Genomic DNA, 25,601 nt, shown 5'->3' with positions numbered 1-25,601 from the left:
CAGCCACCGTCCCCAAACTTTTTGGCACCAGGGACCGGTTTCGTTTCTTGGAAGACAATTTTTCCATGGACCGGGGGTGGCGGGGATGGGGATGGCTCGGGCGGTAATGGGAGCGATGGGCAGCGGCAGAGGAAGCTTCACTCGCTCGCCTGCCGCTCACCTCCTGCTGCGCGGCCCGGTTCCTAACAGGCCGCGGACCAGCACCGGTCCGCAGCCCGGGGGTTGGGAACCCCTGCTCTACAGCCCCCATTCTTAAAACCAACCTCTTCCCCAGGACCAGGGCAGAGTCAGCAGGGAGGCCGAATGCCCACTTTCCTCTTCTAAAAAGGGAGAGAATTCTGAACCAGGCGACTGGCCTCAGTGGCCACAGCTGGACGTTGGACTGATTCAGACAGTAAACTGTGACGTCCCTGGGCTTGAGCTGCCTCTCTGTGGCTTCACCTTCCCTGCATTCCCATGAGGTTGGTTCTCTCCTACTGAGTCCAGGAGCATCCCCAGCTTCTCCAGAGTCGGGGGAGGTGACTCCTCCCCCTCAGTGCTGTCTCGGGGCTCTCTTGGCTCCGGCTGGACAGGAGGCTTCCCACCACCCCACCCCCGCTTTGAGGGTGTCCCCACTCCCTCCGTGGGCCTGCTTCCCCGTGCCATCCATGGCCAGGCCTGGATTCTTCCCAGATGCCTCCTAGAAACTGTCTGGCCTTACCAGCCTCTTGCTGACTGTTCTAGGATCTCTATCACTGGCTCTTTGGACCAGCCAGGCTCTAAGATATCAAGTGACCTGTGGAAAGTCGCTTCCCCTCTCTGAGCTCTGCTGTCTTGCTTGCAAAGGGCACAGTGAGATGAGATGGTCACCAGGTCACATGAGCCCTGAGTCTCCTCTGTAAGCTCTATACTTGCTGTCTCCCTTCTCCCTCCCTCCCTCCCTCCCTCTTTCCCTCCCTCCCTCTGGCTCTTCTCTGATCTCACAAGGGCTTCCGCCTTCTCAGGACCCTACCTTCGGTGGGCTCCTGCCCCCTCCACATCTACACCTTTCTAGATAGACCCACAGTCTTTAGAAGCTGATAGACGTAGGTTCTCATGAATTCAATTGTCACCTTCTCTGAGTCTTAGTTTGCTTATCTGTGAACTGAGATCTGTGCATCTCCCATAGGACCTGCCGTATCGTGGGCAGTCAATAGACGTTACTTCACTCCCAGTATTCCACATGGGCACAGGGCTAGACACTCTACATATATAATCATGAATATGCACATTATTTTGTCAATTACCGTCCCATTTTATAGGCAAGGAAACTGAGGCACAGAGAGGGCAAACTGGCCTGGGGATCATAAGCTGCAACTCGGGCTCCAATTGCAAGGACCTGAGGGCTGCTCCTCCCCAACCATGCGTTCTTCCTCCATGCTTCACACGCCAGTGAAAGGAGAAGTTTTCTCATCTTTGCTTCTCAGCTGGTTTATCAGAGCTTTGGTCCTGCATGGGCAAAGGCACCCACCATCCCTCCTTTTTGGGGAAAACAGGTTTATTCACTCATCCATTTATTTTTCTTTTCCATCAGATTCAGCTTCTCTGTCCTAAAGACCTGGGGCACTGTGGTGAGATCGGAGGCCTGAGAGTGCTGGAGAGAAATATAGATGCTTATTCTCACTCTCTTCATGGAGGTCATTGACTGTGAAGAAGAAGGAAGTAAACTAACCAAGTCCAGGGGATGCAGATGCCTCATGCCTGATTCTCAGACCCAGAACCCTGAGGACGGGAAGCAGCTGTTTTCTGTCTTCGTAAGCACTGGGCTCTCCAGAAGTGCGCTCGCGCGGAAGGAGGGGACACGAGGGTGAGCAGAAGAAAATATCCAGTGTCAGATCATTCTAAAGGGCAAAGGGGACAGAAAGCTGCATCGTTGGCCTGGGAGAGACACTTGTCTGCTTGCCAGCTTGACGGAGAGGGTGCACTTCGGGCCGGCTACAGGGGGTTGGACAGATGGGCCTTGCAGACCCAGGGAGTAAGAACACAGGGATGGGCCATGCAGGGCTGTGAGGAGACACCTAGAGACATCACTTGTCCCAGAGGCCCAGTTCAAGAAGAGGGCACCGAGGCTTTGAGAAGGGAGTTCTCTTGGCCAGCCCCTAGTCTACCCAAAGCTCCTGGCTGCTAATCCAGTGCCCCTTCCACTGGCCACCCCCTGGGACCAGGGCCTCACTGGCTCCTGCCACCTCTGACCACCTGCGTGGTCTCCAGCCCTGCCCCCAGGTAAGCCATGGAGAAGCTCGGGACCAGCTCCAATCTGCCGGGAGGGGTAACTGATGCTGGGAACAGAGGCCACCAGCTCTCTGTTCCCGCCACTCCCCTGGAGCTTTCAATAAACAGCCTGCTTCTAAGTGCCCGATTACTCTCAGCCCCCAGCTCTCAACCCACCGCATCCCTTAGGCCTTGGAAGTTGGCTCAGCCAGCTGCGCACTATGACCTCTTCCAGAAGGTGCCTCGAGTGCCTGCAGTGCCCCTGTTGGCCACTGGAGGGAGCCTTAGGCCCACTACTGCTCTGAGAAGCCAGCCCCAGTGTGGACATAAGGCTGGAGGAGAAAACACGCAGATTGGAGAATCCTAACCCTGGCTGGACTTTCCAAAGTCCTCCCTCAGCTCTCCCCAGCCCAAGCCTAGGCCCCTCATGTCCCCCGAGGCTCCTGGGAAGGGAGGTTCCCCTGGTCTCCATCCCCCAAGAGGAACCACCTGCAGCAGCTACAGCCAAAGCCCTGTCTACTGGTGGCTCGACTGGGAGGGGCCGCTGGGAGACAGGACAGGCGGGGACAGAAAACAGGGAAGGAAGAAGGAAAGTGCAGATAGGAAGGGAAAAATGAAGGAGCTAGACAGTGGGAAGAGCCTCCGCGGGGCTGCCCCCTGTGTCGAGTCCAGAGGAGCGCCCAGCACCCTGCTCTGGTGTTTGTGTCTGTTCCCTCCCTGCCTGTTTACCTGGCCCAGCCAGTCCCCTCAACAGCAGTCCAGGACTTGGGGTTATTAGAGGCTGGGTGGGCAAGCTCCTGGAGCAGGAAGTCGAGCAGAGGAAGTGAGTGAGATGGCTGTAATGCCACCCGGAGCCCCCGCAAAGGCTAACACTGCAGCTCACCTGGTTCTCACCTCTCTTATCTCCACGTGGGATAGAGTTCGCAGGCTTTAGTCACTGAAGGCGTGTCATTGAGAGCAGGCTTCTCTTTCCCCAACTGACACCTGCTGATACTGCTGCTTAGGTATCAGGCAGCTTCTCCTGAAAGGCCACCCCCAGGGGGCTTTAGATTTCCAGGGCAAATTGCCTTCTTTCCCGGTCTCTACCGTCCCATCCAAACTTTTTTTTTTTTTCAACATCTTTATTGGAGAATAACTGCTTTACAATGGTGTGTTACTTTCTGCTTTATAACAAAGTGAATCAGTTATACATATACATATGTCCCCATATCTCCTCCCTCTTGCATCTCCCTCCCACCCTCCCTATCCCACCCCTCTAGGTGGTCACAAAGCACCGAGCTGATCTCCCTGTGCCATGCGGCTGCTTCCCACTAGCTATCTGTTTTACATTGGGTAGTGTATATATGTCCATGCCACTCTCTCACTTCGTCCCAACTTCTATCACATTTAAGTGTTTGGTCATTTGAAATCTCTGTTATAGAAGCTGAACCAATATGCTAAATAATACAGAACTAAAGAGATCTTAAGTCCATTTATGTAGAATTTTCCAGCTATGACATCTTGGGCAAACTACTTAAGCTTTAATTTCCTTAGCTGTACACCTATTTCCCAGGGTCATTTTATCAACAAATAAATGAGATAACATTTAATACAACACCTAATACAGCATCTAGCATATAGTTGGGGTTCAATAGATGTTGAAACAGCCCAGTCATCTTTGCAAAATGCCAGCCTGATCCCACCACCCCCTTGATGCAGAACCTTCAAAAACCTCCCCTGCTTTTACAGCAAACATCAGATGCTTCACATGACCGAATAAGCCCCGCCTAACTCACCCTTCCCACCCCCCAACCCCCAGCTCCAGGGGCTACACCGACCTTGCCGTTACCTCATTCCTTCCACCAACATTGATAGAGGGCCTCCAACATGCAGGACACTGTGCTGGGGCTTCAGATACAGACCTGGGTCCTTGCTCTTAGGGACTTTATAGTTGAGGGAGGGAGGGGGGAAATATTAAATGTATAAGTGACAAACCCGGCTAACATGTATGAGCATCTGCTGGTGGCCAGGCGCTGTCCCAAGCTGCTTGTACAAGTGCAGACTCCCATTTCTTACCACAGCCCCCTGAGTCAGGTACCTCTATTACCATCTCACATTTACAGGTGTGGAAACAACAAGGGCAAGGAACATGGCCAAGGTCACACAGCTAGTAGGGATGGAGCTAGAATTTGAACCCAGGCAGTCTGACACCACAGCCTGTGCACGTAACCACTTTTCTACCTGGCCTCCAAAGGAGTGTCAAGTGACACTGTCAAAAGTGCTACCCACCCCCCCCCCCAAAAAAAAACAAGTGCTACCCAGCGGAGGTAGACGGGCTCAGACCCAAACGCCTCTCCTGCCCCTGGACCTTGGCACGTGCTATTCCCTCGGCCTGAAGCACCTTGCTCCCCCACTTTGCCCAGGTCCTCTTCTGTTCACCCTTTGGACCTTAACATTCAGAAAGTGTCACTTCCTCAGGGACATTCTCTTTGCTCTCCACAGACCATCCAGGTCCATTTACAAATTCTTGCTGCATGGTGTACCTTTTGCCCAGGGCATTTATCACATTGTGATGATAAATTTGACATTTCTTCATAGGTTTTCCCTGCCCACCCCCCTTCCCCACTGCCCTTAGACTGGGATGCTGCAAGATGAACAAACGCCCAGATTGCTCAGTACCTCACATAGTAGATGCTCAATAAATACCTGTAGAATTAATTAATTGACGGAGTGATTGACTTACTCAAGGTCGCCCTGAGGTCTCCATGGCTGTGATGTTTTCCTCATTTCTCCTGGTGATCTCCTGCCCTCCTCAAGGACCCCTGCCCCACGTGCCCCCACTCCTGATAGCCCCAACCAGTCCGAGTCCCCTGAGGGAGGGCCGTGGTGCTGTCACGTCAGATTCTGCTCAGGCAGGATATGGTGCTGGAGGTGGGCCGGGGGCTGGTGACCTGAAAGTAGGGCACCCCCTACTTTCCCAGGACCTTACCCTGGAATGTGAGGTTTCCCAGGACCAGTCAGGGAATGGAGCAGAGACTGAGAGGAGGGACCCAGAACCTGGACATCCTGTCTCGATGACCAGAGATGATCTTTAAACCCCATAAAAGCTGGAGCCGTGGAGGCGGCTGTACCACCATCCCCAAGCACCGTGGTCTGGAGTCGGGAGCCGGCGAGATCAATATCGTTCGGGAGGCTTTCAGCTACAAGTCCTCTCTGCTGCCAAGTCTCCCCAGAGGCCCAAGAAAATGGAGTGGAGGAGGCAAGAGGCACAAGAAAAGGGGGAAATACATACTCCTCCAGGGCCGACAGCCCAGTAGTAGACTAAGGGCCATGTTCCGTGCCATGTGGTCTCAATCCTCACACCGGCCCTCCAGGGTGGGTGTTAGCCCATTTTACAGATGAGAAAACTCGGCCCAGAGAGGGAAACAACTTTCCTGAGATCCCAGCAAAGCCAGAACCACACCCAGCCAAGCCTGCCTCTGAGGCCAGCACGCTCTGAGGGAGGGCACCTGGAGGATGGGCCCAGCCATGTCTGCACTCCCGGCTCTGGCCGGAAGAGGGGCTCTCCTAGGCCGCGCATGCAGCCGCGCCCAGGATGGAGGCTGGGAGGGGCCTTCTGCAGTCCTGGCCCCAACACCCGCAGGGACGGGGAACTCACCCTTCCCAAAGCATCCCTTTCATTACTAGCAGTCCTCTCTCCTCTGACTTCCCTGTGGCCCTCACCTATGACAGTGTGACACCCAGAGAGGGCTGACTCTCTCGTCCAAGAGAGGCCATCGCACATTGGACAGCCAGCATCCCATCCTCCCAGCACCATCTGTTCTCCAAGCCGAGGTCTCCCGGGCCCTTCTGCACCGACTGCAGCTTGCTCACGTGCCATGTGCCGTGTGCACCAGGCCTCCCAGTGGGTCTGACCCCCAGAACTCATGGGGGTGCTCTCTCCCCCCTCTGATCATGCAGCTCTGCTAATTAGCTCAGTCAGGGGTCGGCACACTGTGGGGCAGCCCTGTCCCCCTGCTGGCCTGGTACCCCACCCCTGGGCCTGAACAGAATGTTGGCAGGAAGGAGGAAGGAGTGGAGACTCAGCACGGCCCAAGGGGCCAGGTCTCCTGTGTGTGTGTGTATGTGTGTGTGTGTTCCTACACTTACCTGTCAGTGTTTGTGTAAGCGGCCGTATCCTTTCCCTATTTTGAACTGCTTGGAAACTGCTAAGACTAATAGTCATTTTCACCAACTAATGAGGAAAATCCAGTTCTTTCATAGAAGGAGGCAGACTTTGACCTAACACCGATAAGGAGGCATTCCAGAGCCCCTGGAGTTAGGTTCTCCAGGCCCTTCCCTTCGCACCATTGTCTGTCTAGAGGCCCTAGAGGGCATGCCCCCTAGAAAGACTGGCCCTTAGGGCGGCTGGGTAGAGCCTGGCCTGGGTGCAGGGGAGGGACATTTGGACAGCATTCTCCCGCCCCAAGAAGGAGGGACGTGGGGAAGGGCTGGCTGTGGGGAAGCCCAAGGCAATCCGGGGGGACCTATCCACACTCTGCTCTCCTCCCTGTCCGTCTCCGGTACACACACACCTGCCACGGAAGAGTCCATTTAAGGAGTGCTTCTGTGCCCTGGCTGCCTGTACAATCCCTGGGGAGAGACGAAAAACCCCAGCGCCCCAGCTGGTCCTCAGACCAATTCACTCGGAACCTCTGGGTGGGACCCGGGCTTCGGTACTTTGCAGCCAAGTCTGAGACTGAGTGTGAGAGCCTCACCTACGGCCCCCAGCCCCACCCCTATGCCCCTCCTGCCCTCTCCTCAGCTGACGTTCCTGCCTCTTCCCGGGTGTGACTCTGCTCACACCTTGCGTGTCCATCTGCTGCAACAGGAGTTCCTGCTCGCCAGGGCCAGGCCTCACCCTTACCTGGCCCCAGTCTCCGCAGAGACTCCAGAAGCCCAGCAGCAGGGCGGGCCCCACCGCTCTCCCCCAATGTAGACCCAGACAAGAGCACTTCAGTCCTGACCTTCCAGGAGGTGCTGAGGCAAGTCCTGGGGTCAAGTCCCAGTTGTGTGAGACCCGCCCGGGCTGCTGGGACTTCAGTGCCTGCGCAGGTTTCCTGGGGGTCTTGTTAACATGCAGATTCTGATCTGCAGGTCTGAGGTGGGACCAGAGATTCTGCCTTTCTAATAAGCTCTCCACGGAGGCGATGCTGACAGTGCCTGGACCACACACTTTACAAGAAATGAAAAGGTCCTTTGGGTCTTCAGTGTGCTGAGATGGGTCATGAGCGCTCACCTCCCTGCCCCTCCCGCTGCAGCTCCAGCCCATTTCCTCTTCCTCTGGGCACTGGGAGCACAGCTGGCCCCCACCCTGCCTCGCTGTTCAGTTCCCTCAAAGCCAGGCTAGATCAGCCCAGCGCACAGACCTAGCTCTCTCATCCCCTGTGCCAGGCCCAGCCTCAGGTAGCCACATCGCTCCACAGCTAGTTGTGCCCTCCGCCATCACGCAACAGGAGCCCTGGACCACTCCCCGGCAAGCCAGCACCACTGCCCAGGCCTAGAATCCCTGTCTGACCAATGCCGTCAGTTTGCTCTCCTGCCTGCCCGTCACTCATCAGTCTGTCTTTCCCTCCTGGTGCAAACCCTGAGAGCAGAGGAAGAGGCATGAGCTGGGAAGTCAGCTCGCCTGGGTTCATAGCCTGGCTCTGCCCCTTGGTAACTTTGTGATTTCGGGCATTCTCTGAACCCCTTTGAATCTGTTTCTTTCTCTATAAAATGAAGACAGGGACACAGCCCTTATCTCACTGGGTGTGTGCGCATGAGAAAATACACATACGTGCTCAGTGCCAGCCCTGGCACTTAGCAGGTGTGCTAAACGCCAGCTGTCACTAGTAGTGAGAAGCATCATCTCTGCCAGTTAGAAGCTACGTGGCCTCTCACGACCTCAGTTTCCTTGTTTGTCACTTGGGTATAACAACACCTGCCTCAGGGGTTCATTGGGAAGATTAGGCAGGACGAAGCCTAGCACACGGTAGAGGCGCAGTACATGTTAATCCACCATCACAGGCAGGGTGTCCATGCTCCACGTGTCTTTGTCCCTCAGAGCAGCAGTTCCCAAAGTATAGCCTGGGGCCTCAGAGATCCCTGAGACCCTTTCAGAGGTTGTGTAAAGTAACCACTATCGAAACTAATTTCTTAATAATACTAAGCTGTTATTTGTCTTTTTCACTCTCATTTTCCCACGAGTGTATGGTGGAGTTTTCCAGAGGTACATATGTGTGATATCACAACAAAGGGAATGCAGGAGCAGACAGGAGAATCCAGCTGGCTTCTGTTAAGCCAGGCGTGAAAGGGGCTTTTCAAAACTGCAAAAGAGTCTTACCCTTCTCATCCAATCCTTTTTGTTTTAGAAAATGTAAGTTTTCATTAAAAAGCTATTTATGTTAATGTAGTGAGTTTAACATTGTTGCGGAAGTGAATTAGTGAACATTTTTTAAATGTTCTCAGCTTTAATTTATAATATGGTAAATATGGAAAGAGATAATCCAGGTGAACAAAAGCTCTTTGGGGTCCTCAATATTTTTAAGACTGTAAAGGAATCCTGAGACCACACAGTTTGAGAAGACTGCCACGTGTCACGGCACTCACTGTGCTGGCCGCATGCGGGTCTCAACACACACTCTCCCAAATCAGCTCATCCGAGCTCAGATCAGCTCGATGAGGAACTGCAGCTGTCATATGAGTATTTGCGATCTCCCAAGGAACACCGTACTGTGCTAGCATGCTTCACCTCAGACTTTCTGAATTGACAAGAGTTTACTTAGGACCACTGGGCCTGGTGTCCCAGTGAGATACACACCTGCCATCTGATGGGCAGCCACTGGTTTTGCCTGGCAGCCTCCATTCCCCCTTCCTCTGATAAATCTCACCCTTCTAGGGATCAGCCACTGCCCCGTTCTCAGTCCCCGTGGTTCAGAAGGCTCCAGAGGCAGTCATGTGACCCAGATCCAGATGGAGCGGTTGGTTCAGAATTAGTCATATGACCCCAGCAGGGTCTATCAGAGCCAATGAGCATTCGTCCCAGGTTTTTGTCGAAAGCACTGGGAGAAAAGAGCTCTCTTTTTACTGGTAGGATGAAAGCCTGGAGCCTCGAGTGGCCATATCCTGGAGCATCCGGTGGTACCACTCCTGGGATAGAGCTTGCCTGAGAATGAAGCCAACTCAGAACCAAGTAATGGAGACAAATTCCTGATTCTGCCATTTGAGCCCTGGAACCAGCTGTGCTTGGACTTCTTGGTTATGTGTGCCACCAAATTCCTTTTTTTTTTCCTTAAACCATTTTATTTATTTATTTACTTTTGCGGTACGCGGGCCTCTCACCGTTGTGGCTTCTCCCGTTGCGGAGCACAGGCTCCGGACGCGCAGGCTCAGCGGCCATGGCTCACGGGCCCAGCCGTTCCGCGGCATGTGGGATCTTCCCGGACCGGGGCACGAACCCGTGTTCCCTGCATCGGCAGGCGGACTCTCAACCAACTGCGCCACCAGGGAAGGCCCTCCTTAAACCATTTTGATGTGAGTTTGTCTTCTAGCTAAAACAGTCCAGATGAAAAACTCATTGTAAGCAGACCCAAGACCCGGATGGTAGGGAAGCCCTGGGAGGATTTGGGGTGAGTCGTCTGCCACCGGCATCCCTGAAGCCCACCACATATCCGGAGCCTGGGTGAGGCCCCTTTTTACCCACTGGAGACCTGACATATCCGCTTTCCAAACAACACAGCTAGTTAACGGCACAGATTTTTCTTTCACTTTATCATTTATAAAGCCATACCATGGATTGCAAAGAAACAAAGCAGCTGTACAGGAGTGGGACAGCATCAGTGTACAATACATTCATATCCAGGGTAGGTAGCATACATCAGGGTTTATACAAGGTGACAGAGATTATAGGCACGATGATACAAAATAGAAAGTATATTTCCATCTATATAAATACACAGCCAGGGCATCTGGAGGATGCTGGGTTACTCGGTTTTTCCTGCATAGGGTCTGGGAGGCAGGAGGGGCTGGAGTGAGGAGTTTCTTACATTTGTTTTGAATGACATGTCAGAGAGGGGAAAGGTGGGGAAACACAGCATGCATGCACAGATGTGCCCTGTCACACACATGAGCCACGTGTGGACACGCAGGAGAGTCTCAAGCTGTGGAACACTGATTAGAAACAAAAGTGGGCTATCCCTCTACAATTACCTCGCAGCTGGGAAAAGTCCAAGCGTGGGAAATAAACACAGGTCCTCCAACACTTCAACATCTGAGGACAGAGGAGCGCCACCCCGTGTGGTTGATCCCACCCTCACCGACACTGAGATTCCCCCAATCAGGGGCCCTACGAGCCCTGCCTCCTGATTCCTTCCGCCGCTGGGTGATAGTGAACTTGACATCCCATTGCCAACCACCTCCGACCCGACTCCTAAGTTCCCTAAAGAGACAAGCAAAAAACGCACACACATACACCCACACTTGCACACGCGCGCACACGTTCTGTGTTACCACTGGCCAGGGCACTCCAGTCTTGGGATTCCGGGGCCTCGACCCGGGTGAAAAGTAGCCCCTGGACTCTGCCCCCAGCATCTCCAAGGATCCCGAGGATGGGGAGATGTAGGGGCAGGAGGCAGCCCTCGGAAAGGGCATCGGCCTCCTTGATCCCCCCCCAGATCCAGATCCTGAAGCTGGGAAAGACCAAAGCGGGAGAGAAGAGCCGGGAGGCAGGGGTGATGAACGAACGTCCCAGGGAGGGGGCCACGGACACTGTTCCACACACAGACTCGTCCACAGACCCCTGGGTGGCACCAGGGGCCTGCCCAACCTCTGCTCGGCCCACCCGAGTGGGCAGAAAGATGTTCGGCTCATCTCCCTCGGGAGCCCCTTTACAGAGAATCGCACGTGCCCCTTGGGCTCCCTCTTACGATCACAGAGCCACCAGGTCCCCCCACCCCTATCCTGCCTGTCTCTGACATACCCAGGGATCCCTCAAAACCCTGCCAGGGAAGAACGCATCCTGGCAGTCCGCAAGCATTTGGAGCTGCTGCGGAAGAGGCTCCGATGAGGACCTGGGTCAAAGGGCCTTTCCCAAGCCTAGGACGCAATGTCTCTGTCCCTGGAGCACCTGGCTGGAGGAGGGAGCCAGAACACCACGATCGCAGGGCAGAGGCATCCGCTCAGCCCTGGAACTCCATCCAACTGTTCCCTTCCTCCCCATTTCCCCTCTGGGCTCACCTCTCCACTATTCCCATGCTCAGTCCTCCCCTCTCGCTCCATCTGGGAAGGGCCACGGGGACCTTGCTGGGCCTCTCTCCCTGCTGAATTGGAGGGCTGTCACTTCCCTGCCCCCTGTTTCCTCCAGACACCGTACAGGGCAGCTCCGGTAAGGCCTCGGCTGCCTCAGAGGCCTGGATGCACAGCAAGACACAGGCTGGGCCTGGGGCTGGGGCCTGAGCTTGCCTGGGGTCTGCATCCCTGCATCACGAGCTGACCAGGCCTCTCCAGCCTCCGGCGCTCTCTTGCCAACTCCTCCCAGACCCTTTCCCATCCCCAACTCCCCAGCCCACTTTCAAGACCAGACGGCACTCTCCTGGCTGACAAACAGATTCAACAATAAACAACAGCAAAAAAGGTTGGGGAGAGGGATGGGGAGAAACAAGGATAAACGTTCACACAATAACAACAATAATTATTAAAAGTGCTTTCTTTTAAAGGAAATCTTTGGCAAGAACATACTGCAGTGCTGTGGTTCTGTGTGTGTGTGTGCGCACGTGTGCAAGGTGCACGGGCCTAACCTGTGAGACACGGGAGGGTTATCCCAAGCAGTGTCTGACCCAAAGGTGAGACCACGGTGGAGATCGGGGTACCCTTCCCCATCGTTCTTCTGGACAGGCCACACTCTCGGAAACTGACTCTTTCCAGAAGGATGTTGGGTCGGGGGAGTCGATCAGCTCCCCAGCATCTCGAGTCCTTCCCAGAGTCACACACGGCTCAGGCCTGAGTGGGGTGGGCTGCTGGTGGGCGGTGGGAAAGCACGTGTGAAGGCTGACCCCAGACTCACATGAAGGGTCTGATGCTCCTCCCGGCCATGCAGACCAGGAGGAGAGAGTTCCCGGGCTGTCCAGTGGGAGATCAAGATATTTACAAAGGAAGTGGGCGGGAATATCCTCTTCTGTCTGGGAAGAGAGTTGGGGTTAGGTAGGGAATGAGAGAGGGGAAACCGCGGTGTCTGGCTTGAAAGCCTCAGAAGGAAGAGCCCTTTGGGAGAGTCTTGGTCACCAAGAACAAGGTTTCAATCTTTGGGAAGCAGGGGGCTACTCCCCACCATCTTCAGACGCTCTCCTTTCCAACTCCCTGAAACAGAACATCCACACGGATACAGCTTCTTGGAAGAGAAAAAAAATACAAGACGCACACGTCACCCACACCCACCACACACACCCGTGTCCCCTGCAGGCTCACACACCCCCTCGGGCCTGCAGGGAGGCGGGCTGCTAAGCCCTCATCTCTGGGAGCTGACAGCCGGGCCCAGCTTGCCAAAAATAAGGGGGGTGAAGGGGATGGAGCACGTGCACCCCCTCCCCGCTGAGCCCTAGTCAGAGTCTAGGGAAGGCCAAGGCCAGGGCAAGGAGACCCCTGATTGCTCCAAGGATAAAGGCCCCTACCTTTCAGGCTTCACTTATAGGTACAGAGAGGGATGGGGACTGGATTATGCCAGGGAGGCAATAAAGCCAGATGGGGAAATAATAAATACTTCTTGTCAATTTACCTATTCTTTTTTTTTTAACCTTTTCTTATATTTCATTAGCTTACAGATTCTGTCAGTATGTCTCACATATATATTATATATATTTATATATCAGTACAATGCCTCTCTCTAGGGAACCCAGAGGCTTACGAAGCTACTCAAGGATGGAGTCCTGGTGGATTTCCCGTCTGGCTTAGAGCACTTGGGTGGTGGTCAGGGAGCGCCCAGTCGCCCAGCTGGACTCTCAGCCCTTCGGCCTAAATGTGCGCCTTTTGCCCTCTGCTCCACGGCAGCTGGGCTCTGGGGGGAAACCAAGGCAGAAGAGGGAAGGGCAAGGCTTTGGTATCTCAGGCAGGCCATGTGGTGTGCAGGCAGCCTCCCCCAGAACTGACCAGCTCCCCTGGGCGGTCCAGCAAAAGTCAGACCCCCGATCCCTTGCAGAGGGAGCACAGGAACTGCAGGGGTCTCTCCTGGGCCTTGCGGAGCAGAGCTTATAGAAGCAGGTTCCCAGGATGAGCCCCCACATGGGAACCCTGCAGGACAGAACAGGGCAGGGCAGAGCAGGAAGGCTCAATCACCAGTACCCAAAAAGGCAACATGCACATAAGCAAGTCTGAGAAAGGCTGGTCTGGGGCACGAAACCCAAGAAGGGGCTGAGGGCTGGGAGCTGGCGGGAGCCACCTGCCCACCCCGAGGCTGGGCCACACGCCTCGGGGAAGGTGCTTAGAGCTCAGCAGCCTCCCTTCCTGAGGGATCTCTTCCCCAGAGCTCCGGACGCACAAGTCCCCGTCTCCTCAAACCAATGCTCCAGCTTCCTGGTGGAGGCAGATCAGGGGTAACGTTGCAGCGTGGCCAGACCCACTCCGTGGGGGTCTCCGTCGAGGAGAAGGGGTTGGCGGCACCCAAGGCTGTTAGAGCAGGTGCAGGGACCAAGAGAGCGTCCATTACCCACAATCCTGGGTGTTCCTGGGGAAGGGGGCTTATGCCCACTCCCTGCTGCCCTGTCAGCCCCGACTCTAACTTTCTTTGGACAGTATGCACTTGTGTGTGCAAACACAGGGGACACGGACAAGTATACCTGTTTCTACTTCAAGCTGAGAGGCAAACAGAAATCAGTGTGTGAGGATGTGGGTGTGGCCATATATACACCCCATAAAGACACCCACAAACTGTACATCAGAGGCAGAGCAAAGAGACCTTAGGGGCCTCAGGTCCGAGATACTTTCAAAAGCAAAAGTTCCGCCACTGGATGTCTCATGGTGGCTCTTTTTGGTTTGGTGATCTACCCTAGAGGTGGACAGAAAAAGATTCTCTTGACAGGATTTCTTCTCCTTGCAAAGCAGTTGGGTTAGGAAGAAAGAGCTTTTCCATTTCCCCCCAAAGTGTGGATCTCCAGAGAGGTTCATTCTGCCTCTCTTGAGGAGTTCCATCCTCTCGGAGGGTGGAGGGGGAGTTAGGTGGACCTGGTTAGTTTTGGAGGCTCTGGGGGTTTTGCAGTATCCATCTCCCCGGGGGAATCCGAGTTATTCTCCTGCATCTTTTTCCTTCTTTCTCTCTCTCTCCCCCTCCCCGCTCAATTCACTTCCCTCTCCCCACATGACACTTTCTTCTCCCTTTCTCCAAAATTGGCCCAAAGTCCTCCTTCTGGATTCAAGGATGGTCAGGATGCACAGGTCCCTTCCCCACATACCCATCCCCACTGCCCCGGCCCCGGGCAAGGGGAGGGGGGAGTTCATCTCTTCTGGCCGGCACTCAGCATGACCTTGGAGACAAAGTTGACGATGGCGGAGGCCGGCTGGTTGGGGTCAAGCTCAGCAAAGAGGTGGCAGGCGTTGTCCGTGGTGCTGCCCTGTTTCCGGGCCACAAAGCCGAAGAGCCTGCAGGGGTGGGAGATGGGTGACAGGTTGGGGGGGGCGGTCAGGAGGAACCCCAGGCCTGGGGGAGGCGCCCAGGAAAGCAAGCTCATCTTTGCTCCCTTCCCCATCTTTCCCCACCTCCCTGAGCACTGGGCACTGAGGGTGGAGCATGCGAGAGAATCCTTTCTCTCCTTCACCAACAAGAAAACCAACGCCTGGAGACAGCACGTCACTTGTTCAGGGTCAGCAGAAATTCCCCTTTGTGGGCGGGGAGCAGGGGGAAGAGGTGCTGGAGGTGAGTGACAAGACCCGACAGTAAGAGGGGGAGGATGAGACCAAAAATAAAATGGGACATTCCTAGACCAGCTTCTCTCAGCCCATCCCTGCCACACCCCTAGCCGAATGTTCTTACACACAACACATAAGCAAAGTGCCGTCTGCCTGTCAAAGGGCCCGCCTGCCTCAGACACCACAGAAGGTCAGAGACCAAAGGACGAGGGGCCACCGTCCCCCACTACACACACACATGCACACACACTTCTCCAGAGAATGGGAGGGGGAGGGGGACCCCACACCTGTTCCCCCGCAAACCCCACTCCTCATACCAGGACTGGAGGGACTGAGCGTTCTCTCTGTGCAAAACAGAGTTAAAAATACGAGCGCGGAAGAACAGAATGTGAGCTCAGGTCCCCTCCCAGCCAGCACATTGCTGGATGGGAAAATCGGGACAGCTGGAGATTCCGATGGAAACCCCTCTCCCAGGACTGGACGGACCACAGCAGCTAAAATTAGCAGAGTTGGGACTGGCTTACCCCCCCCCCACACACACACACACAGGGCTCCCCACAGTTTTGCTGTACCCAAATGTGTTTCAGGGGCTGGGGACAATCAGGTCAGAGGCCTAGGGTAACAGTCTACCCAAGTGGTGGGGAAGCCTGGGCCCGTGGATCACCCCCCCGGAGCCCCCTCTCCAGGCCAGGATGGAGAACCGGCCCACCTCTCAGGCCTGAACACTGCCCGCCTGCCCTCCCTTCATGTTTATTTCAGCTCTGTGGGCCTCAGGGCCAACTCAACAGTAGCCCAAGTCCTTCCTCTGCTTGGGGGAATGGATGCGGCAAGAAACCTCAGCCCCCAGGGGCAGAGAGGAGCGCTTACAAGCACCCAGAGCGAGCACCTCCTTAAACTGGGGGCCTGAGGCATCTCGCCTGCCTCACCCTCGTCCAGCCCTGCGCTCTCCTGGGCCCCCACAAGGGCGAGTCAGAAGGAAGCGCAGCACAAAAGCTACTCCTCAAGGATGAATTTCCAGGCCTGGGACCAGCCCGCTTCTGTCCCGGATGCATCTCCCCCTTGGAGGGCCGGGTGGTGAGTAAGACAAGACCCTTCAAACGCAGAGCTCTGGCCTCCTGGCTGGCGGCAGGGACTTGGAGAGCCCAGTGACCCCATGAGCCCCAGGGGAGGCTGAGATAAGCTTTGAGAGGACTGCACACGGGGGCCTCTTTTCAGCTGAGCTGCTAACTCTTTATGTGACCTTGAGCCAGGAGAGGTCTCCTCCATCCCACATGGCCCCTCTGGATGAAACAGAGCAGGACCCTATGGTCCTGGCCCCCCATGTCTTCTGCCTGCCTTTCGTCTGTGGAAAAACTTTAGCCAGAGAATAAGTTTAATCAGAGAAAATGCAGAAGCAAAGGAAACCAGTCCGACAAGACTAAATAATAGTAGTTTAGTCACTAAGCATAGTTAAGGACCTTTAGTTCCTTCTCAAGGCCTATAGATAATATCCTGAGACATATCCTGTGAGCTGTCTTGTAGATACTGAAACTCCCACCAGGTGGAAGAAATTAACTACATCATGGCCAGTTAAGGGGGCATGTAGCTCCCTCCCCCCATCTATAAAAGCTCTTGCCCCCTGGTTGTCAGTGGGGGTGGGGTGGGGGCTGCATCCACCCTCCCCCGTGATTGCCGGCATCCAAAATGAAGCAAACTTTCCTTTCCACCAACCTGGCCTCTGTATTGGCTTTTGAAAGGGGAGCAGCCAGACCCGACTTGCCGTTACACAGACACCCCCAGGAGAGCTTTCATCGTGCTGACCCTGGTCAGTTCCACGCATCTGGACCACAGTGGCCTCACTGGGCCTCCTCCTCGCTCTCCTCCTCCCTGCCTCCATCCTTTCATTTCCTTACTAAATATCTATCAGCCCCTCCCACACGGCAGATACAGTCGTACCTTCAGGGAGCTTGCAATCTGGTGGCCTCTCCAGCCCCATCCCCATGAAATCAGCTCTCTCCTGCTCCCACACCCATTTCTACCTGTCGTATAAGACCTATTTTTTTTTTTTTTTTGCAGTACTCGGGCGTCTCACTGTTGTGGCCTCTCCCGCTGCGGAGCACAGGCTCCGGACGCGCAGGCTCAGCGGCCATGGCTCACGGGCCCAGCCGCTCCGCGGCATGTGGGATCTTCCCGGACCGGGGCCCGAACCCGTGTCCCCTGCATCGGCAGGCGGACTCTCAACCACTGTGCCACCAGGGAAGCCCCAAGCCTATTTTTAAACAAGGGTTCTTTCCCCAAACCTTCCCAAATCAGCAGTGGTTTTGATTTCTTTTTAATAATGAAAGTTTTCTTTTTCTAAAGCCAATCTTATATGAGGTCTGGATATGTAAAGGTGACAGCAGTACTTATGGCAATAAATGGATCAATTCAACAGCGTAACGTTTACCTATGATAAATTCAATCAGTGAGAAAAAAATGGGGCTGTTTGGGTGAGCCCAACGAAGTAAAAGGTGGAATTATGGACCATAGTGACAGTCTTATGTCAGCTTCAGTACCCAGGTTATTCCTACACTTTGTTTTGGTTTTACTGAGAAAACTCCGATTCATCCTGATAAATAACTGCAAATCGTTCCTCCCCTCATAGCGGCTCAGTTAAAACCTGAGGAACCTGGTGTTCCTTGGAACACAGCTTGAAAACCACTGCAGCACCTTAGCCTGCTTATACACTTCTCTTATCTACTGTGCTACCATCAGGCACCCGAGGGCAGAATCAGCCCTCTGGTTGGTCTGAATTTTCCCAGGGCTGAGTTAGTTCCCTGGAAGCACTTACGAAATGCCAAATAGATGGAAAATTGACCAAAGGACCCCAGGGCCATCAGTGGAATTTCGGAAGGAATTCAGACCTACCGGACTCCCGCGGTCTGACGTGGAGGTCTAGCCCAGCCACGTCACGCACAGAAGTCCGCCAAGAGAGCAGGAATGGGAATCAAGGATGCCAGGATTGTGGCAGAAAAGATCATTTAAACAACCCCTGCCCCACTGCCGTCACCTCCAATAAAACTCTCAGCTTTCAGATCCCTTCCTCAGACCCTGCGGGTCTGGTCCTGAGAGAGGGAAGGGGACAAGACTGGAGGCTGGGCCTTTGGCCTCGAGGCAGGAGAAGGCCAAAGACCTGGCTGCCTGGGCAAGCTTTTCTCCAGAGCTGCCCTTTGCCTACGTCCTGTTCCTGGATCCTAAACCCACTCCCGCACCCACCTCTGCCCCAGGCAAGGAGCATGAAGACCAGCCAGCCGGGTGGGGAGAAGCGTACTTACTTAGCAGGGGAACCTCCCTCCGTCTTCATCCACCTGTGGAGAGAATGACGGCACAGCGTAAACCACCACTTCTCCCTCAGAGCCCAGCCCCGGGTGTGCCTGGACCCCTGGGGAAGGCAGAGCCCCTGTGCCAGGGGGGCAGGAGCCTCCAAAGACCATGCCTCAGGGCATTCACAGCGGAGAGAGCACTGCAGCCTGCCTCCCAAGGAGCTTTCCCCAACGTGGAGAGAAGCAGCTTCAGGGTCAGAGGGGTAGAAGCAGGCGTCTGGGTCCCTGGGAGGGGCTTCAAACTGGTGGCGGGAAAAACTCAAAAAGATGCCAACACAGCTACTCACGGTCCCACAGGCATGGGCAGATCTTCAAATTGAGCCAAGAATGCACACACACACACACACACACACACACACACAGGAGTGCATACACACACACGTGCATGCATACACACAGACTTCAGTGTTCGAAAGATGGCTGGGAAGGCAAGTGTCTACAAGAGACTTACTTCCTCTCCTGTGGATCCAGGTCACAGAAGGTGATGGTGTTGAGGGGGTAGTGGCGTCTGAAGAAGAGCCTGTGGCACACACATCAGATAAACAGAGAATGAGTGCTGAAGTGACGCCTCCTTCAGGTCAGGCCACCACCTGTGGCTGTCACAGGTCGACACAGCCTTTCCCTTCTGAGCATGATGGCCTGGGCTGCTCCCTTTGGGGACATAAAGCCATGCACAGGGACAGAGAGATGTCTCATAGAAACATGTCTCAAAATGCTAGAGTCTAGGAAAAGAAGGAAGAAACTGGCATTGAGGAATGAGAAACGGGGGAACTCTGGAGGAGGAAGAAAAGGGGCTGGGGAGAGAGCGTGAGAGGAAGGGCCTCTGCTCTAGAAAGCAGGGACTTTTATCAGTTGCATTTACAGCTGTATAACAAGTGCAGGCATGTTTGTGGAAGGAAGGAAGGATGGATGGATGGATGGATGATGGATAGAGGGAGACAAATTAGTGAAGGGATAAATGGGTGGGCGAAGATAAATGGGGGATGAATAGATGCAGGAATGGATGGATCAATTGGTGAGTGGGTGAGAAAGTGGATGGATGGATGGGTCACAGGGTTGGGGGGAGCCCAACACAGAAGCAATTAGAAGAATCTTATTGGGCTTCCCTGGTGGCGCAGTGGTTAAGAATCCGCCTGCCAATGCAGGAGACATGGGTTCAATCCCTGGTCCGGGAAGATCCCACATGCCGCGGAGCAACTAAGCCCGTGCACCACAACTACTGAGCCTGCGCTCTAGAGCCCGCGAGCCACAACTACTGAGCCCGCGAGCCACAACTACTGAAGCCTGCGCGCCTAGAACCTGTGCTCGGCAACAAGAGAAGCCCACGCACCGCAACGAAGAGTAGCCCCCGCTCACCGCAACTAAAAAGAAAAGCCCGCGCTCAGCAACAAAGACCCAAAGCAGCCAAAAATTAATTAATTAATTAATAAAAAACAAAAACAAACAAACAAAAAAACACCATCTTTGGGGGAAAAAAAAAAAGAATCTTACTTTCTCTGGTTGTCAGTCAGTGTGATTCCCTGGGCAGAAACTTTGAAGTGGACGATGGTGGCAGCCGGCGTGGGGTCAGTAGCCAGTGTCTCAGAAGTGGCTTTGGAGATGGCCTGTGGCCCAGTGAGTGACTCCATGTCCACAGAGTTTATGAAGAGCACGTTGCAGGCTGGAAGAAACCCACCCAAGGAGGTGTCATGAGGGCCGAAGTGGGTGGGAACCATCCCCAGGTCCTCTCTTCGGGAAGAAGAGAGCAGATGAATTTCAGGCCAGCCTTGGGCCGAGGCATCTGCACACAGAAATGTGGTCTGCCCAGAGACATCTGGGTCTGGGAGAGATATCCAGCCTGCACCTGCAGGAGGGTACAGGGCCAGGGGGAGGAAAGGCCTGGGCAGGGATCCCGTCTGGGGTGGCCACTCACCTGCCCCTTGCTTCAGCAGGTCAGTGGTTGAGTTGGCAGGGCCCGAGCTATCTTTTGATTCATCTGTGGGGTCTGAGACAAAAATTTAATTCAGCTGGTAATTAAAACTGCAGAGCTGGAAAGAAGCACAGGGTTGGCTGGGCCTCAGGCTAGCTCTGCAAATACTTTGTGCAACGGATACCGCTTCTCATAATAAGCCCTGGCAGTCAGCACGTGTGTCCAGTTTGAACGTCCAGTGATTGCTCTAAGTATTCAGCACACTGGTTGGGAGCTGTGGAGTCCAACAGAGCAGGGTTCAGATGCTCACCCAGTCACTTGCCAAGTATGTATAAAACAGAGGTGATGATGAGAGCGCCCACTTCCCTGGGTTTTTGAGATGTTCCGTGTACAGTGTTAGTCTAGTCGTTGACATAAAGCAAGCCTTCAAGTGGCAACTGGTATGGTTGTTTTGCATGGAGGTATCTCATGTGTAGATCAGTAAGTGCCCAATTCATTAAACCACAATGCAGCACAACTACAATTTCAATATTAATAAGAACTGAGTATTGTTTATACCAGCATTTCTCAGATGTTGGTGTGCAGGTTTGTTAAAACACAGATTTCTGGGCACCACCCTAAAGCTTCTGATTAGGGGGGGACTTGAGAATATCTACATTTTGAACAAGCTCCCAGGGGTGCCAATGCTGCTGGTCTGGGGACCGTGCTGTGAGAACCACCGGTTTATACAATGTAAATAAAGAGCAGTGTTATAATTATTAAATTACTTTGCTAAATTCCTTAGAAATATAATTTAATTAGTGTCTAAATCATGTGGTTAATAGGGCTATTTAAATAGTATTTGAACTTTTAAGTTGATAATAGTGGTCAATTATCATTAATAATTCAATGAATCGAACTGGATACATAGATATTGCCAAATAATATTGGAGGTTTTAATTACGGACATAACCCCAGGACCTCCAAGAGAGACTGAAAGCAAGTCCCGGACACAATTCCGAATATCCTATTAGTGGACAGAGAGCATGGGGAGAAGGCACCCCAGTTACCAGTTCCTAGACCTCAAGTTCAGGGCCAGGCATATTCCCCTCCCCTCGCGGGAGCCCCGTGTATCTGGGGCTACATAATGGAAGCCTGTGCTGTTGAAAGGTTTGGGGTGTCCATCCTCCTTCCTCCGAGGCTGGGACACCTCTCTAAGAGGAGCTAAAATCTCTTTTGCCAGCCGCAGTGTCTCACTCAAATTCTCGCCCTATACGTCCTAAAGCTCTTGAATTCTATCTGTACTTCCCACAATCAAAAGAGGGCTTGCTCCTCCCATTAGCTCGATGTCCCCTCGGCGAGGGAACACCCTCTCAGCCATGCAGACTAGAAACTCCAGGGACATCTTGGGCTTCCTGTCTCCTTCCCACGCCATGTGGATCCCTAAGAGGTCCCTCGAGTGTGCTCTCTCCTCTTCATTCAGACTGCCCTCCCACACCTGGATGCCCCATGACCTTCCTACCTCTGCCTTTCCCTCCCCCCTCCCTCGGCCCTGCCCACTGATGCCCATCTCAGCCTCCGGACACGGTCCTCCCTATGGCTGTCTCCTGCTTCTATTTCCTCCCCTGGGATGAGTCGTAATTCTCAGGATTCAAGTATGAATTCTTAAAGCCTCCAGAGAATTTTCTCTGGAACAATCTGGCAAGTCAATTATGTGTGTTTCTGGAATTAAGATTTTTAATGAACTTTCCCTTCTTTTTTATTAGAAAAAATAAAGAGGAGAGTGGTTTTGAGTTTCCCAAGATTGGCAACATGACCCGTTTCCTCCAAGCCTGGCGCATGTTCTGGAGCAGTTGTCTGGGCAGAGACGTGAAGGAGGCCAGCACAAGGGTGCGCTTGGAGGGCGAGGAGTCTCAGGTTCCTACCTCGGTTTGGAATGACCAGCTTACAGGGCAGAGCCAGCGGGATGATGGAGTGCTGGTAGACCAGGGCAGACAGAGATCCTGCAGGGAGGGAGACAGCCGGCAGAGGCAGCGTTACTGGGAGCACGTCGGGGGCACTGAGGAAGCACACCCACCCCATCCCACTGTCCATAATCTTTAGCTTCGTCCTTACCTCTCCCTCATCCCCTCCACAAAACTGAAAATTCATTCCCTCTTTGACAGCAAGATCCAAGGGAGAAAACTCTAAAGGCTCACTCTAGCCGTCAGACGGTTGCCCCACAACTTTTCCTTTTCTTTTTTTTTTTTTGCGGTACGCGGGCCTCTCACTGCTGTGGCCTCTCCCGTTGCGGAGCACAGGCTCTGGACGCGCAGGCTTAGCGGCCATGGCTCATGGGCCCAGCCGCTCCGCGGCACATGGGATCTTCCCGGACCGGGGCACGAACCTGCGTCCCCTGCATCGGCAGGCGGACTCTCAACCACTGCGCCACCAGGGAAGCCCCCCACAACTTTTCTTTATCGAAAGTTACTCTCAGCATCTCTCCTAAGTCCCTCCAGCTGCCAGGGCTCCACTCAGGAGAGTGCAGCAGAAGTGTCAGAGGATGATGGGATCAAATCCCCACTCAGTAACTTATTAGCTGTGTGTCCCTGGATAAATCTCAGTTCCCTCGTGTGTAAAATGGGACGATGACACCTACCACGCAGGATGGTCGGGAGACCAGAAGTGATATAAGGTACCTACTAAGTGATATAAGGTACCTACATAGTAGGTAGTGGATAAAGGCAACTGTTGTTATAGTTGTTACTCCAGTGGTAATGATAACAAGTTTCCGCGGGGTAGGACAAATACAGAAAGAAATCTGGCAGAGTGAAGGCGCCACAGCACAGAGGAAGGGAGTCGCCGTGCATTTCTCTGCTGCGTCTATGACAAGGGTGACGGGCAGACGCTGCAGCGGGGAGCCTGGGACAGGCCTGAGACCGTGGGGACGGAGGCGGGGACAGCTCACCGAAGTTTGGCTCGTTGGGGCAGCCCTTGAGCTTGACTCCTCTGGGGCTCGTCTCTATCAGGAAATGCCTCACGAGCTCATGGGTCATGTCCCCTGGGACGAAGAGAAAGAAACGTGGATGCGTCACTGCCCACGGTGTCCTTCCTCCACCTCCCAGCACTACTTCCAACTTCTCCAGTGTGCTGGGCTGTGATGGAGAAAGGGTCACAGCGATAACACGGCCAGAGCCCTGGGATGGAGAGACCACCACTGCTAGCCCACCCCTCAAGGAAACTCAATCACAGGGTCCCAGTCATCTTGCTTCCCTGTTCTCTGACCTCAATCATCACCAAGCCCAAGACCGGCTCTTCTGAAGCGTCTGATTAGAAGGGACCAGCTCCCATGAGAATTAAGAGACCTGCCCACCCCACATAGCCACCCCTCGTCCTCTGGCAGCTCAGGACCTAAAGAGACTGTAGGGACCACCTAGTCCTGAGGCCCCAGTGGACAAGCTGGTGTTACCTTTTTTATTCTGCTGCATGATGGTCGGAGGGGGCGAAGACACCTTCATGGCCAGCCCATAGGCTCCTCGGAAGGAGTGGCTGTCTCGGATGATGAAAGCCCCTGGCTCCTGGTCCTTAAGGAGGGCTATGGCTGAATCGGGAGGAGAGAAGGGGAAATGAGAAACTGATGCACTGGCTTAAGTCTCATCAGGTCTTGAACCTCTTTCTTTCTCAGGTGAGATGAGAGTCCTTAAAGTTAAAATGTAAACACTCCTAAGGGTCCTCCTACACTAGAGTCAGCAAAGTTTTTCTATAAATAGCCAGACAGTAAATATTTCAGGCTTTGCAGGCACTACTCATCGCTGCCATCACAGCACAAAAGCAGCCCATACAGTGAGTAAACGAATAGATGGGGTCGTTCCAAGAAAACTGTCCGGCTCTGACCCCTGGCTGGAGGTCACCCTGCCCTACATCCACACAGACTTCCCCTAGGGGCTGAGGCCTCTCATCTCCATCCCCACAATCCCAACTATGTATTTTTCTGTAAAATGGGCAACAATCTCCCACATCATGCAGATGGAGAGCTAAGGTTTCACAGTATCTCGGCCAGCCTTTCATTTTGTCCTGGAAAACCAAGACTTTGCTGCTTTTAAGGAAACAGCTACAACCACTGCTTCTGCTGCCCAAGGCTTCACTGTGGGGAGGTGCCTCTTCCTGTCCAACCTTGGTCCCAGCTCCTCTCTGTGACCACCACCTACTGCAAAGAGGAATGAGTCTGCTTATGTCCCTTGCCCAGGGAAGACAAGGTGGGCAGCCGCCAGCTGTGGCCTCAGATGGACCCCAGGACCTTCAGCACCACCCAGCACTTACCCTGCTCTCTGGAGATCTCGGGCTTGTACCAATACTTGGAAGTGTCCTGGACAAATTTCACTTTTGCCCGCGTCTCAGGGCTGTTGTCTAAAGGAGAAGGAGAGGGAAAGAAGGTGTTATGAGTCTCCATCTCTGTCCCCCAAAAAGGTATGTTGGAATCAACCCCCAGTACCTGTGAATGGGACCTTATTTGGAAATAGGGTCTTTGCAGATGTAAACAAGATAAGATGCAGTCGTGCTGGATTAGAGTGGACCCCAATCCGATATGACTGGTGTCCTTATAAAAAGAAGGAAAGGGACAGGGAGACACAAGGGGAGAGTGTCATGTGAAGATGGAGGCAGAGATTAGGAAGATGCACCTTCAAGCCAAGGGACCCCAAGACTGCCAGCCACCATGAGAAGCTGAGATTAGAACACAGTCTCCCTCAGAGTCTCCAGAAGGAACCAGTCCTGCCAATACCTTGATTTGGGATTTCCAGCCTCAGCTACTGTGAGAGGATAAATTTCTGTTGTCTTAAGCCACCTAGTGTGTGGTCCTTTGCTATGGCTGACCTAGGAAACTAACACAGAGAGCTGGTCTGCTCAGACATCATCAGAGCATTGCTGGGAGGGGCCTTGACCTGCTTTCACATCCTCCCCCTGTCTTCCAACAACCACCGTGGCTCACGGAGCTGCCCTCCTGTTGAAGAGACTGAACAGCATTCTCACCAAGCCAGCGAGAGCCCTACTCCATCCCATCTCCCCCTTTCTCTAGAAGATTCAGACTAAACCCTTCCCGAAGTTTCCCTCCCACCTGCTAGTCCCTTTCTCCATGGGCTCAATTTCCCAACTCTATCATAACAACCTTGAGGATGAGAGCAGAAAAACACATTTCTGTCCACTTTCCCCAAGCTCCGCCTCACTTCCCATATGGAAAGCACGGGTTCTGCCTCAGGTAGAGCAAAAAGATTGCT

General features: G+C 53.8%; 1 protein-coding gene across 6 annotated transcripts in view; it reads right to left on the bottom strand.

The window, feature by feature from the left end:
* Positions 1-9,980: 9,980 nt before the first annotated feature.
* Positions 9,981-25,601, bottom strand: part of TNS1 (tensin 1) — a 204,983-nt gene continuing 189,362 nt past the window's right edge. For all 6 annotated transcript variants that reach the window (XM_027121786.1, XM_027121791.1, XM_027121783.1 and 3 more), the window contains 9 exons: positions 24,649-24,735; positions 23,798-23,929; positions 23,297-23,389; positions 22,275-22,352; positions 20,374-20,445; positions 19,953-20,121; positions 18,913-18,981; positions 18,414-18,446; positions 9,981-14,853 (listed from right to left, as the gene is read on the bottom strand). In XM_027121786.1, the coding sequence (XP_026977587.1) occupies positions 14,709-14,853; positions 18,414-18,446; positions 18,913-18,981; positions 19,953-20,121; positions 20,374-20,445; positions 22,275-22,352; positions 23,297-23,389; positions 23,798-23,929; positions 24,649-24,735 (878 nt within the window). In that variant the 3' untranslated portion in view covers positions 9,981-14,708. The remainder of the gene's footprint in view (positions 14,854-18,413; positions 18,447-18,912; positions 18,982-19,952; positions 20,122-20,373; positions 20,446-22,274; positions 22,353-23,296; positions 23,390-23,797; positions 23,930-24,648; positions 24,736-25,601) is intronic.

The sequence above is a fragment of the Aethalodelphis obliquidens genome, unplaced genomic scaffold, assembly GCF_003676395.1.
Source record: "Aethalodelphis obliquidens isolate GAN/ISIS:26980383/991018 unplaced genomic scaffold, ASM367639v1 scaffold2, whole genome shotgun sequence".
Classification (NCBI taxonomy): domain Eukaryota; kingdom Metazoa; phylum Chordata; class Mammalia; order Artiodactyla; family Delphinidae; genus Aethalodelphis; species Aethalodelphis obliquidens.
Note: the sequence above shows the minus strand (reverse complement) of the source record. Positions and strands in the feature narration are given on the sequence as shown.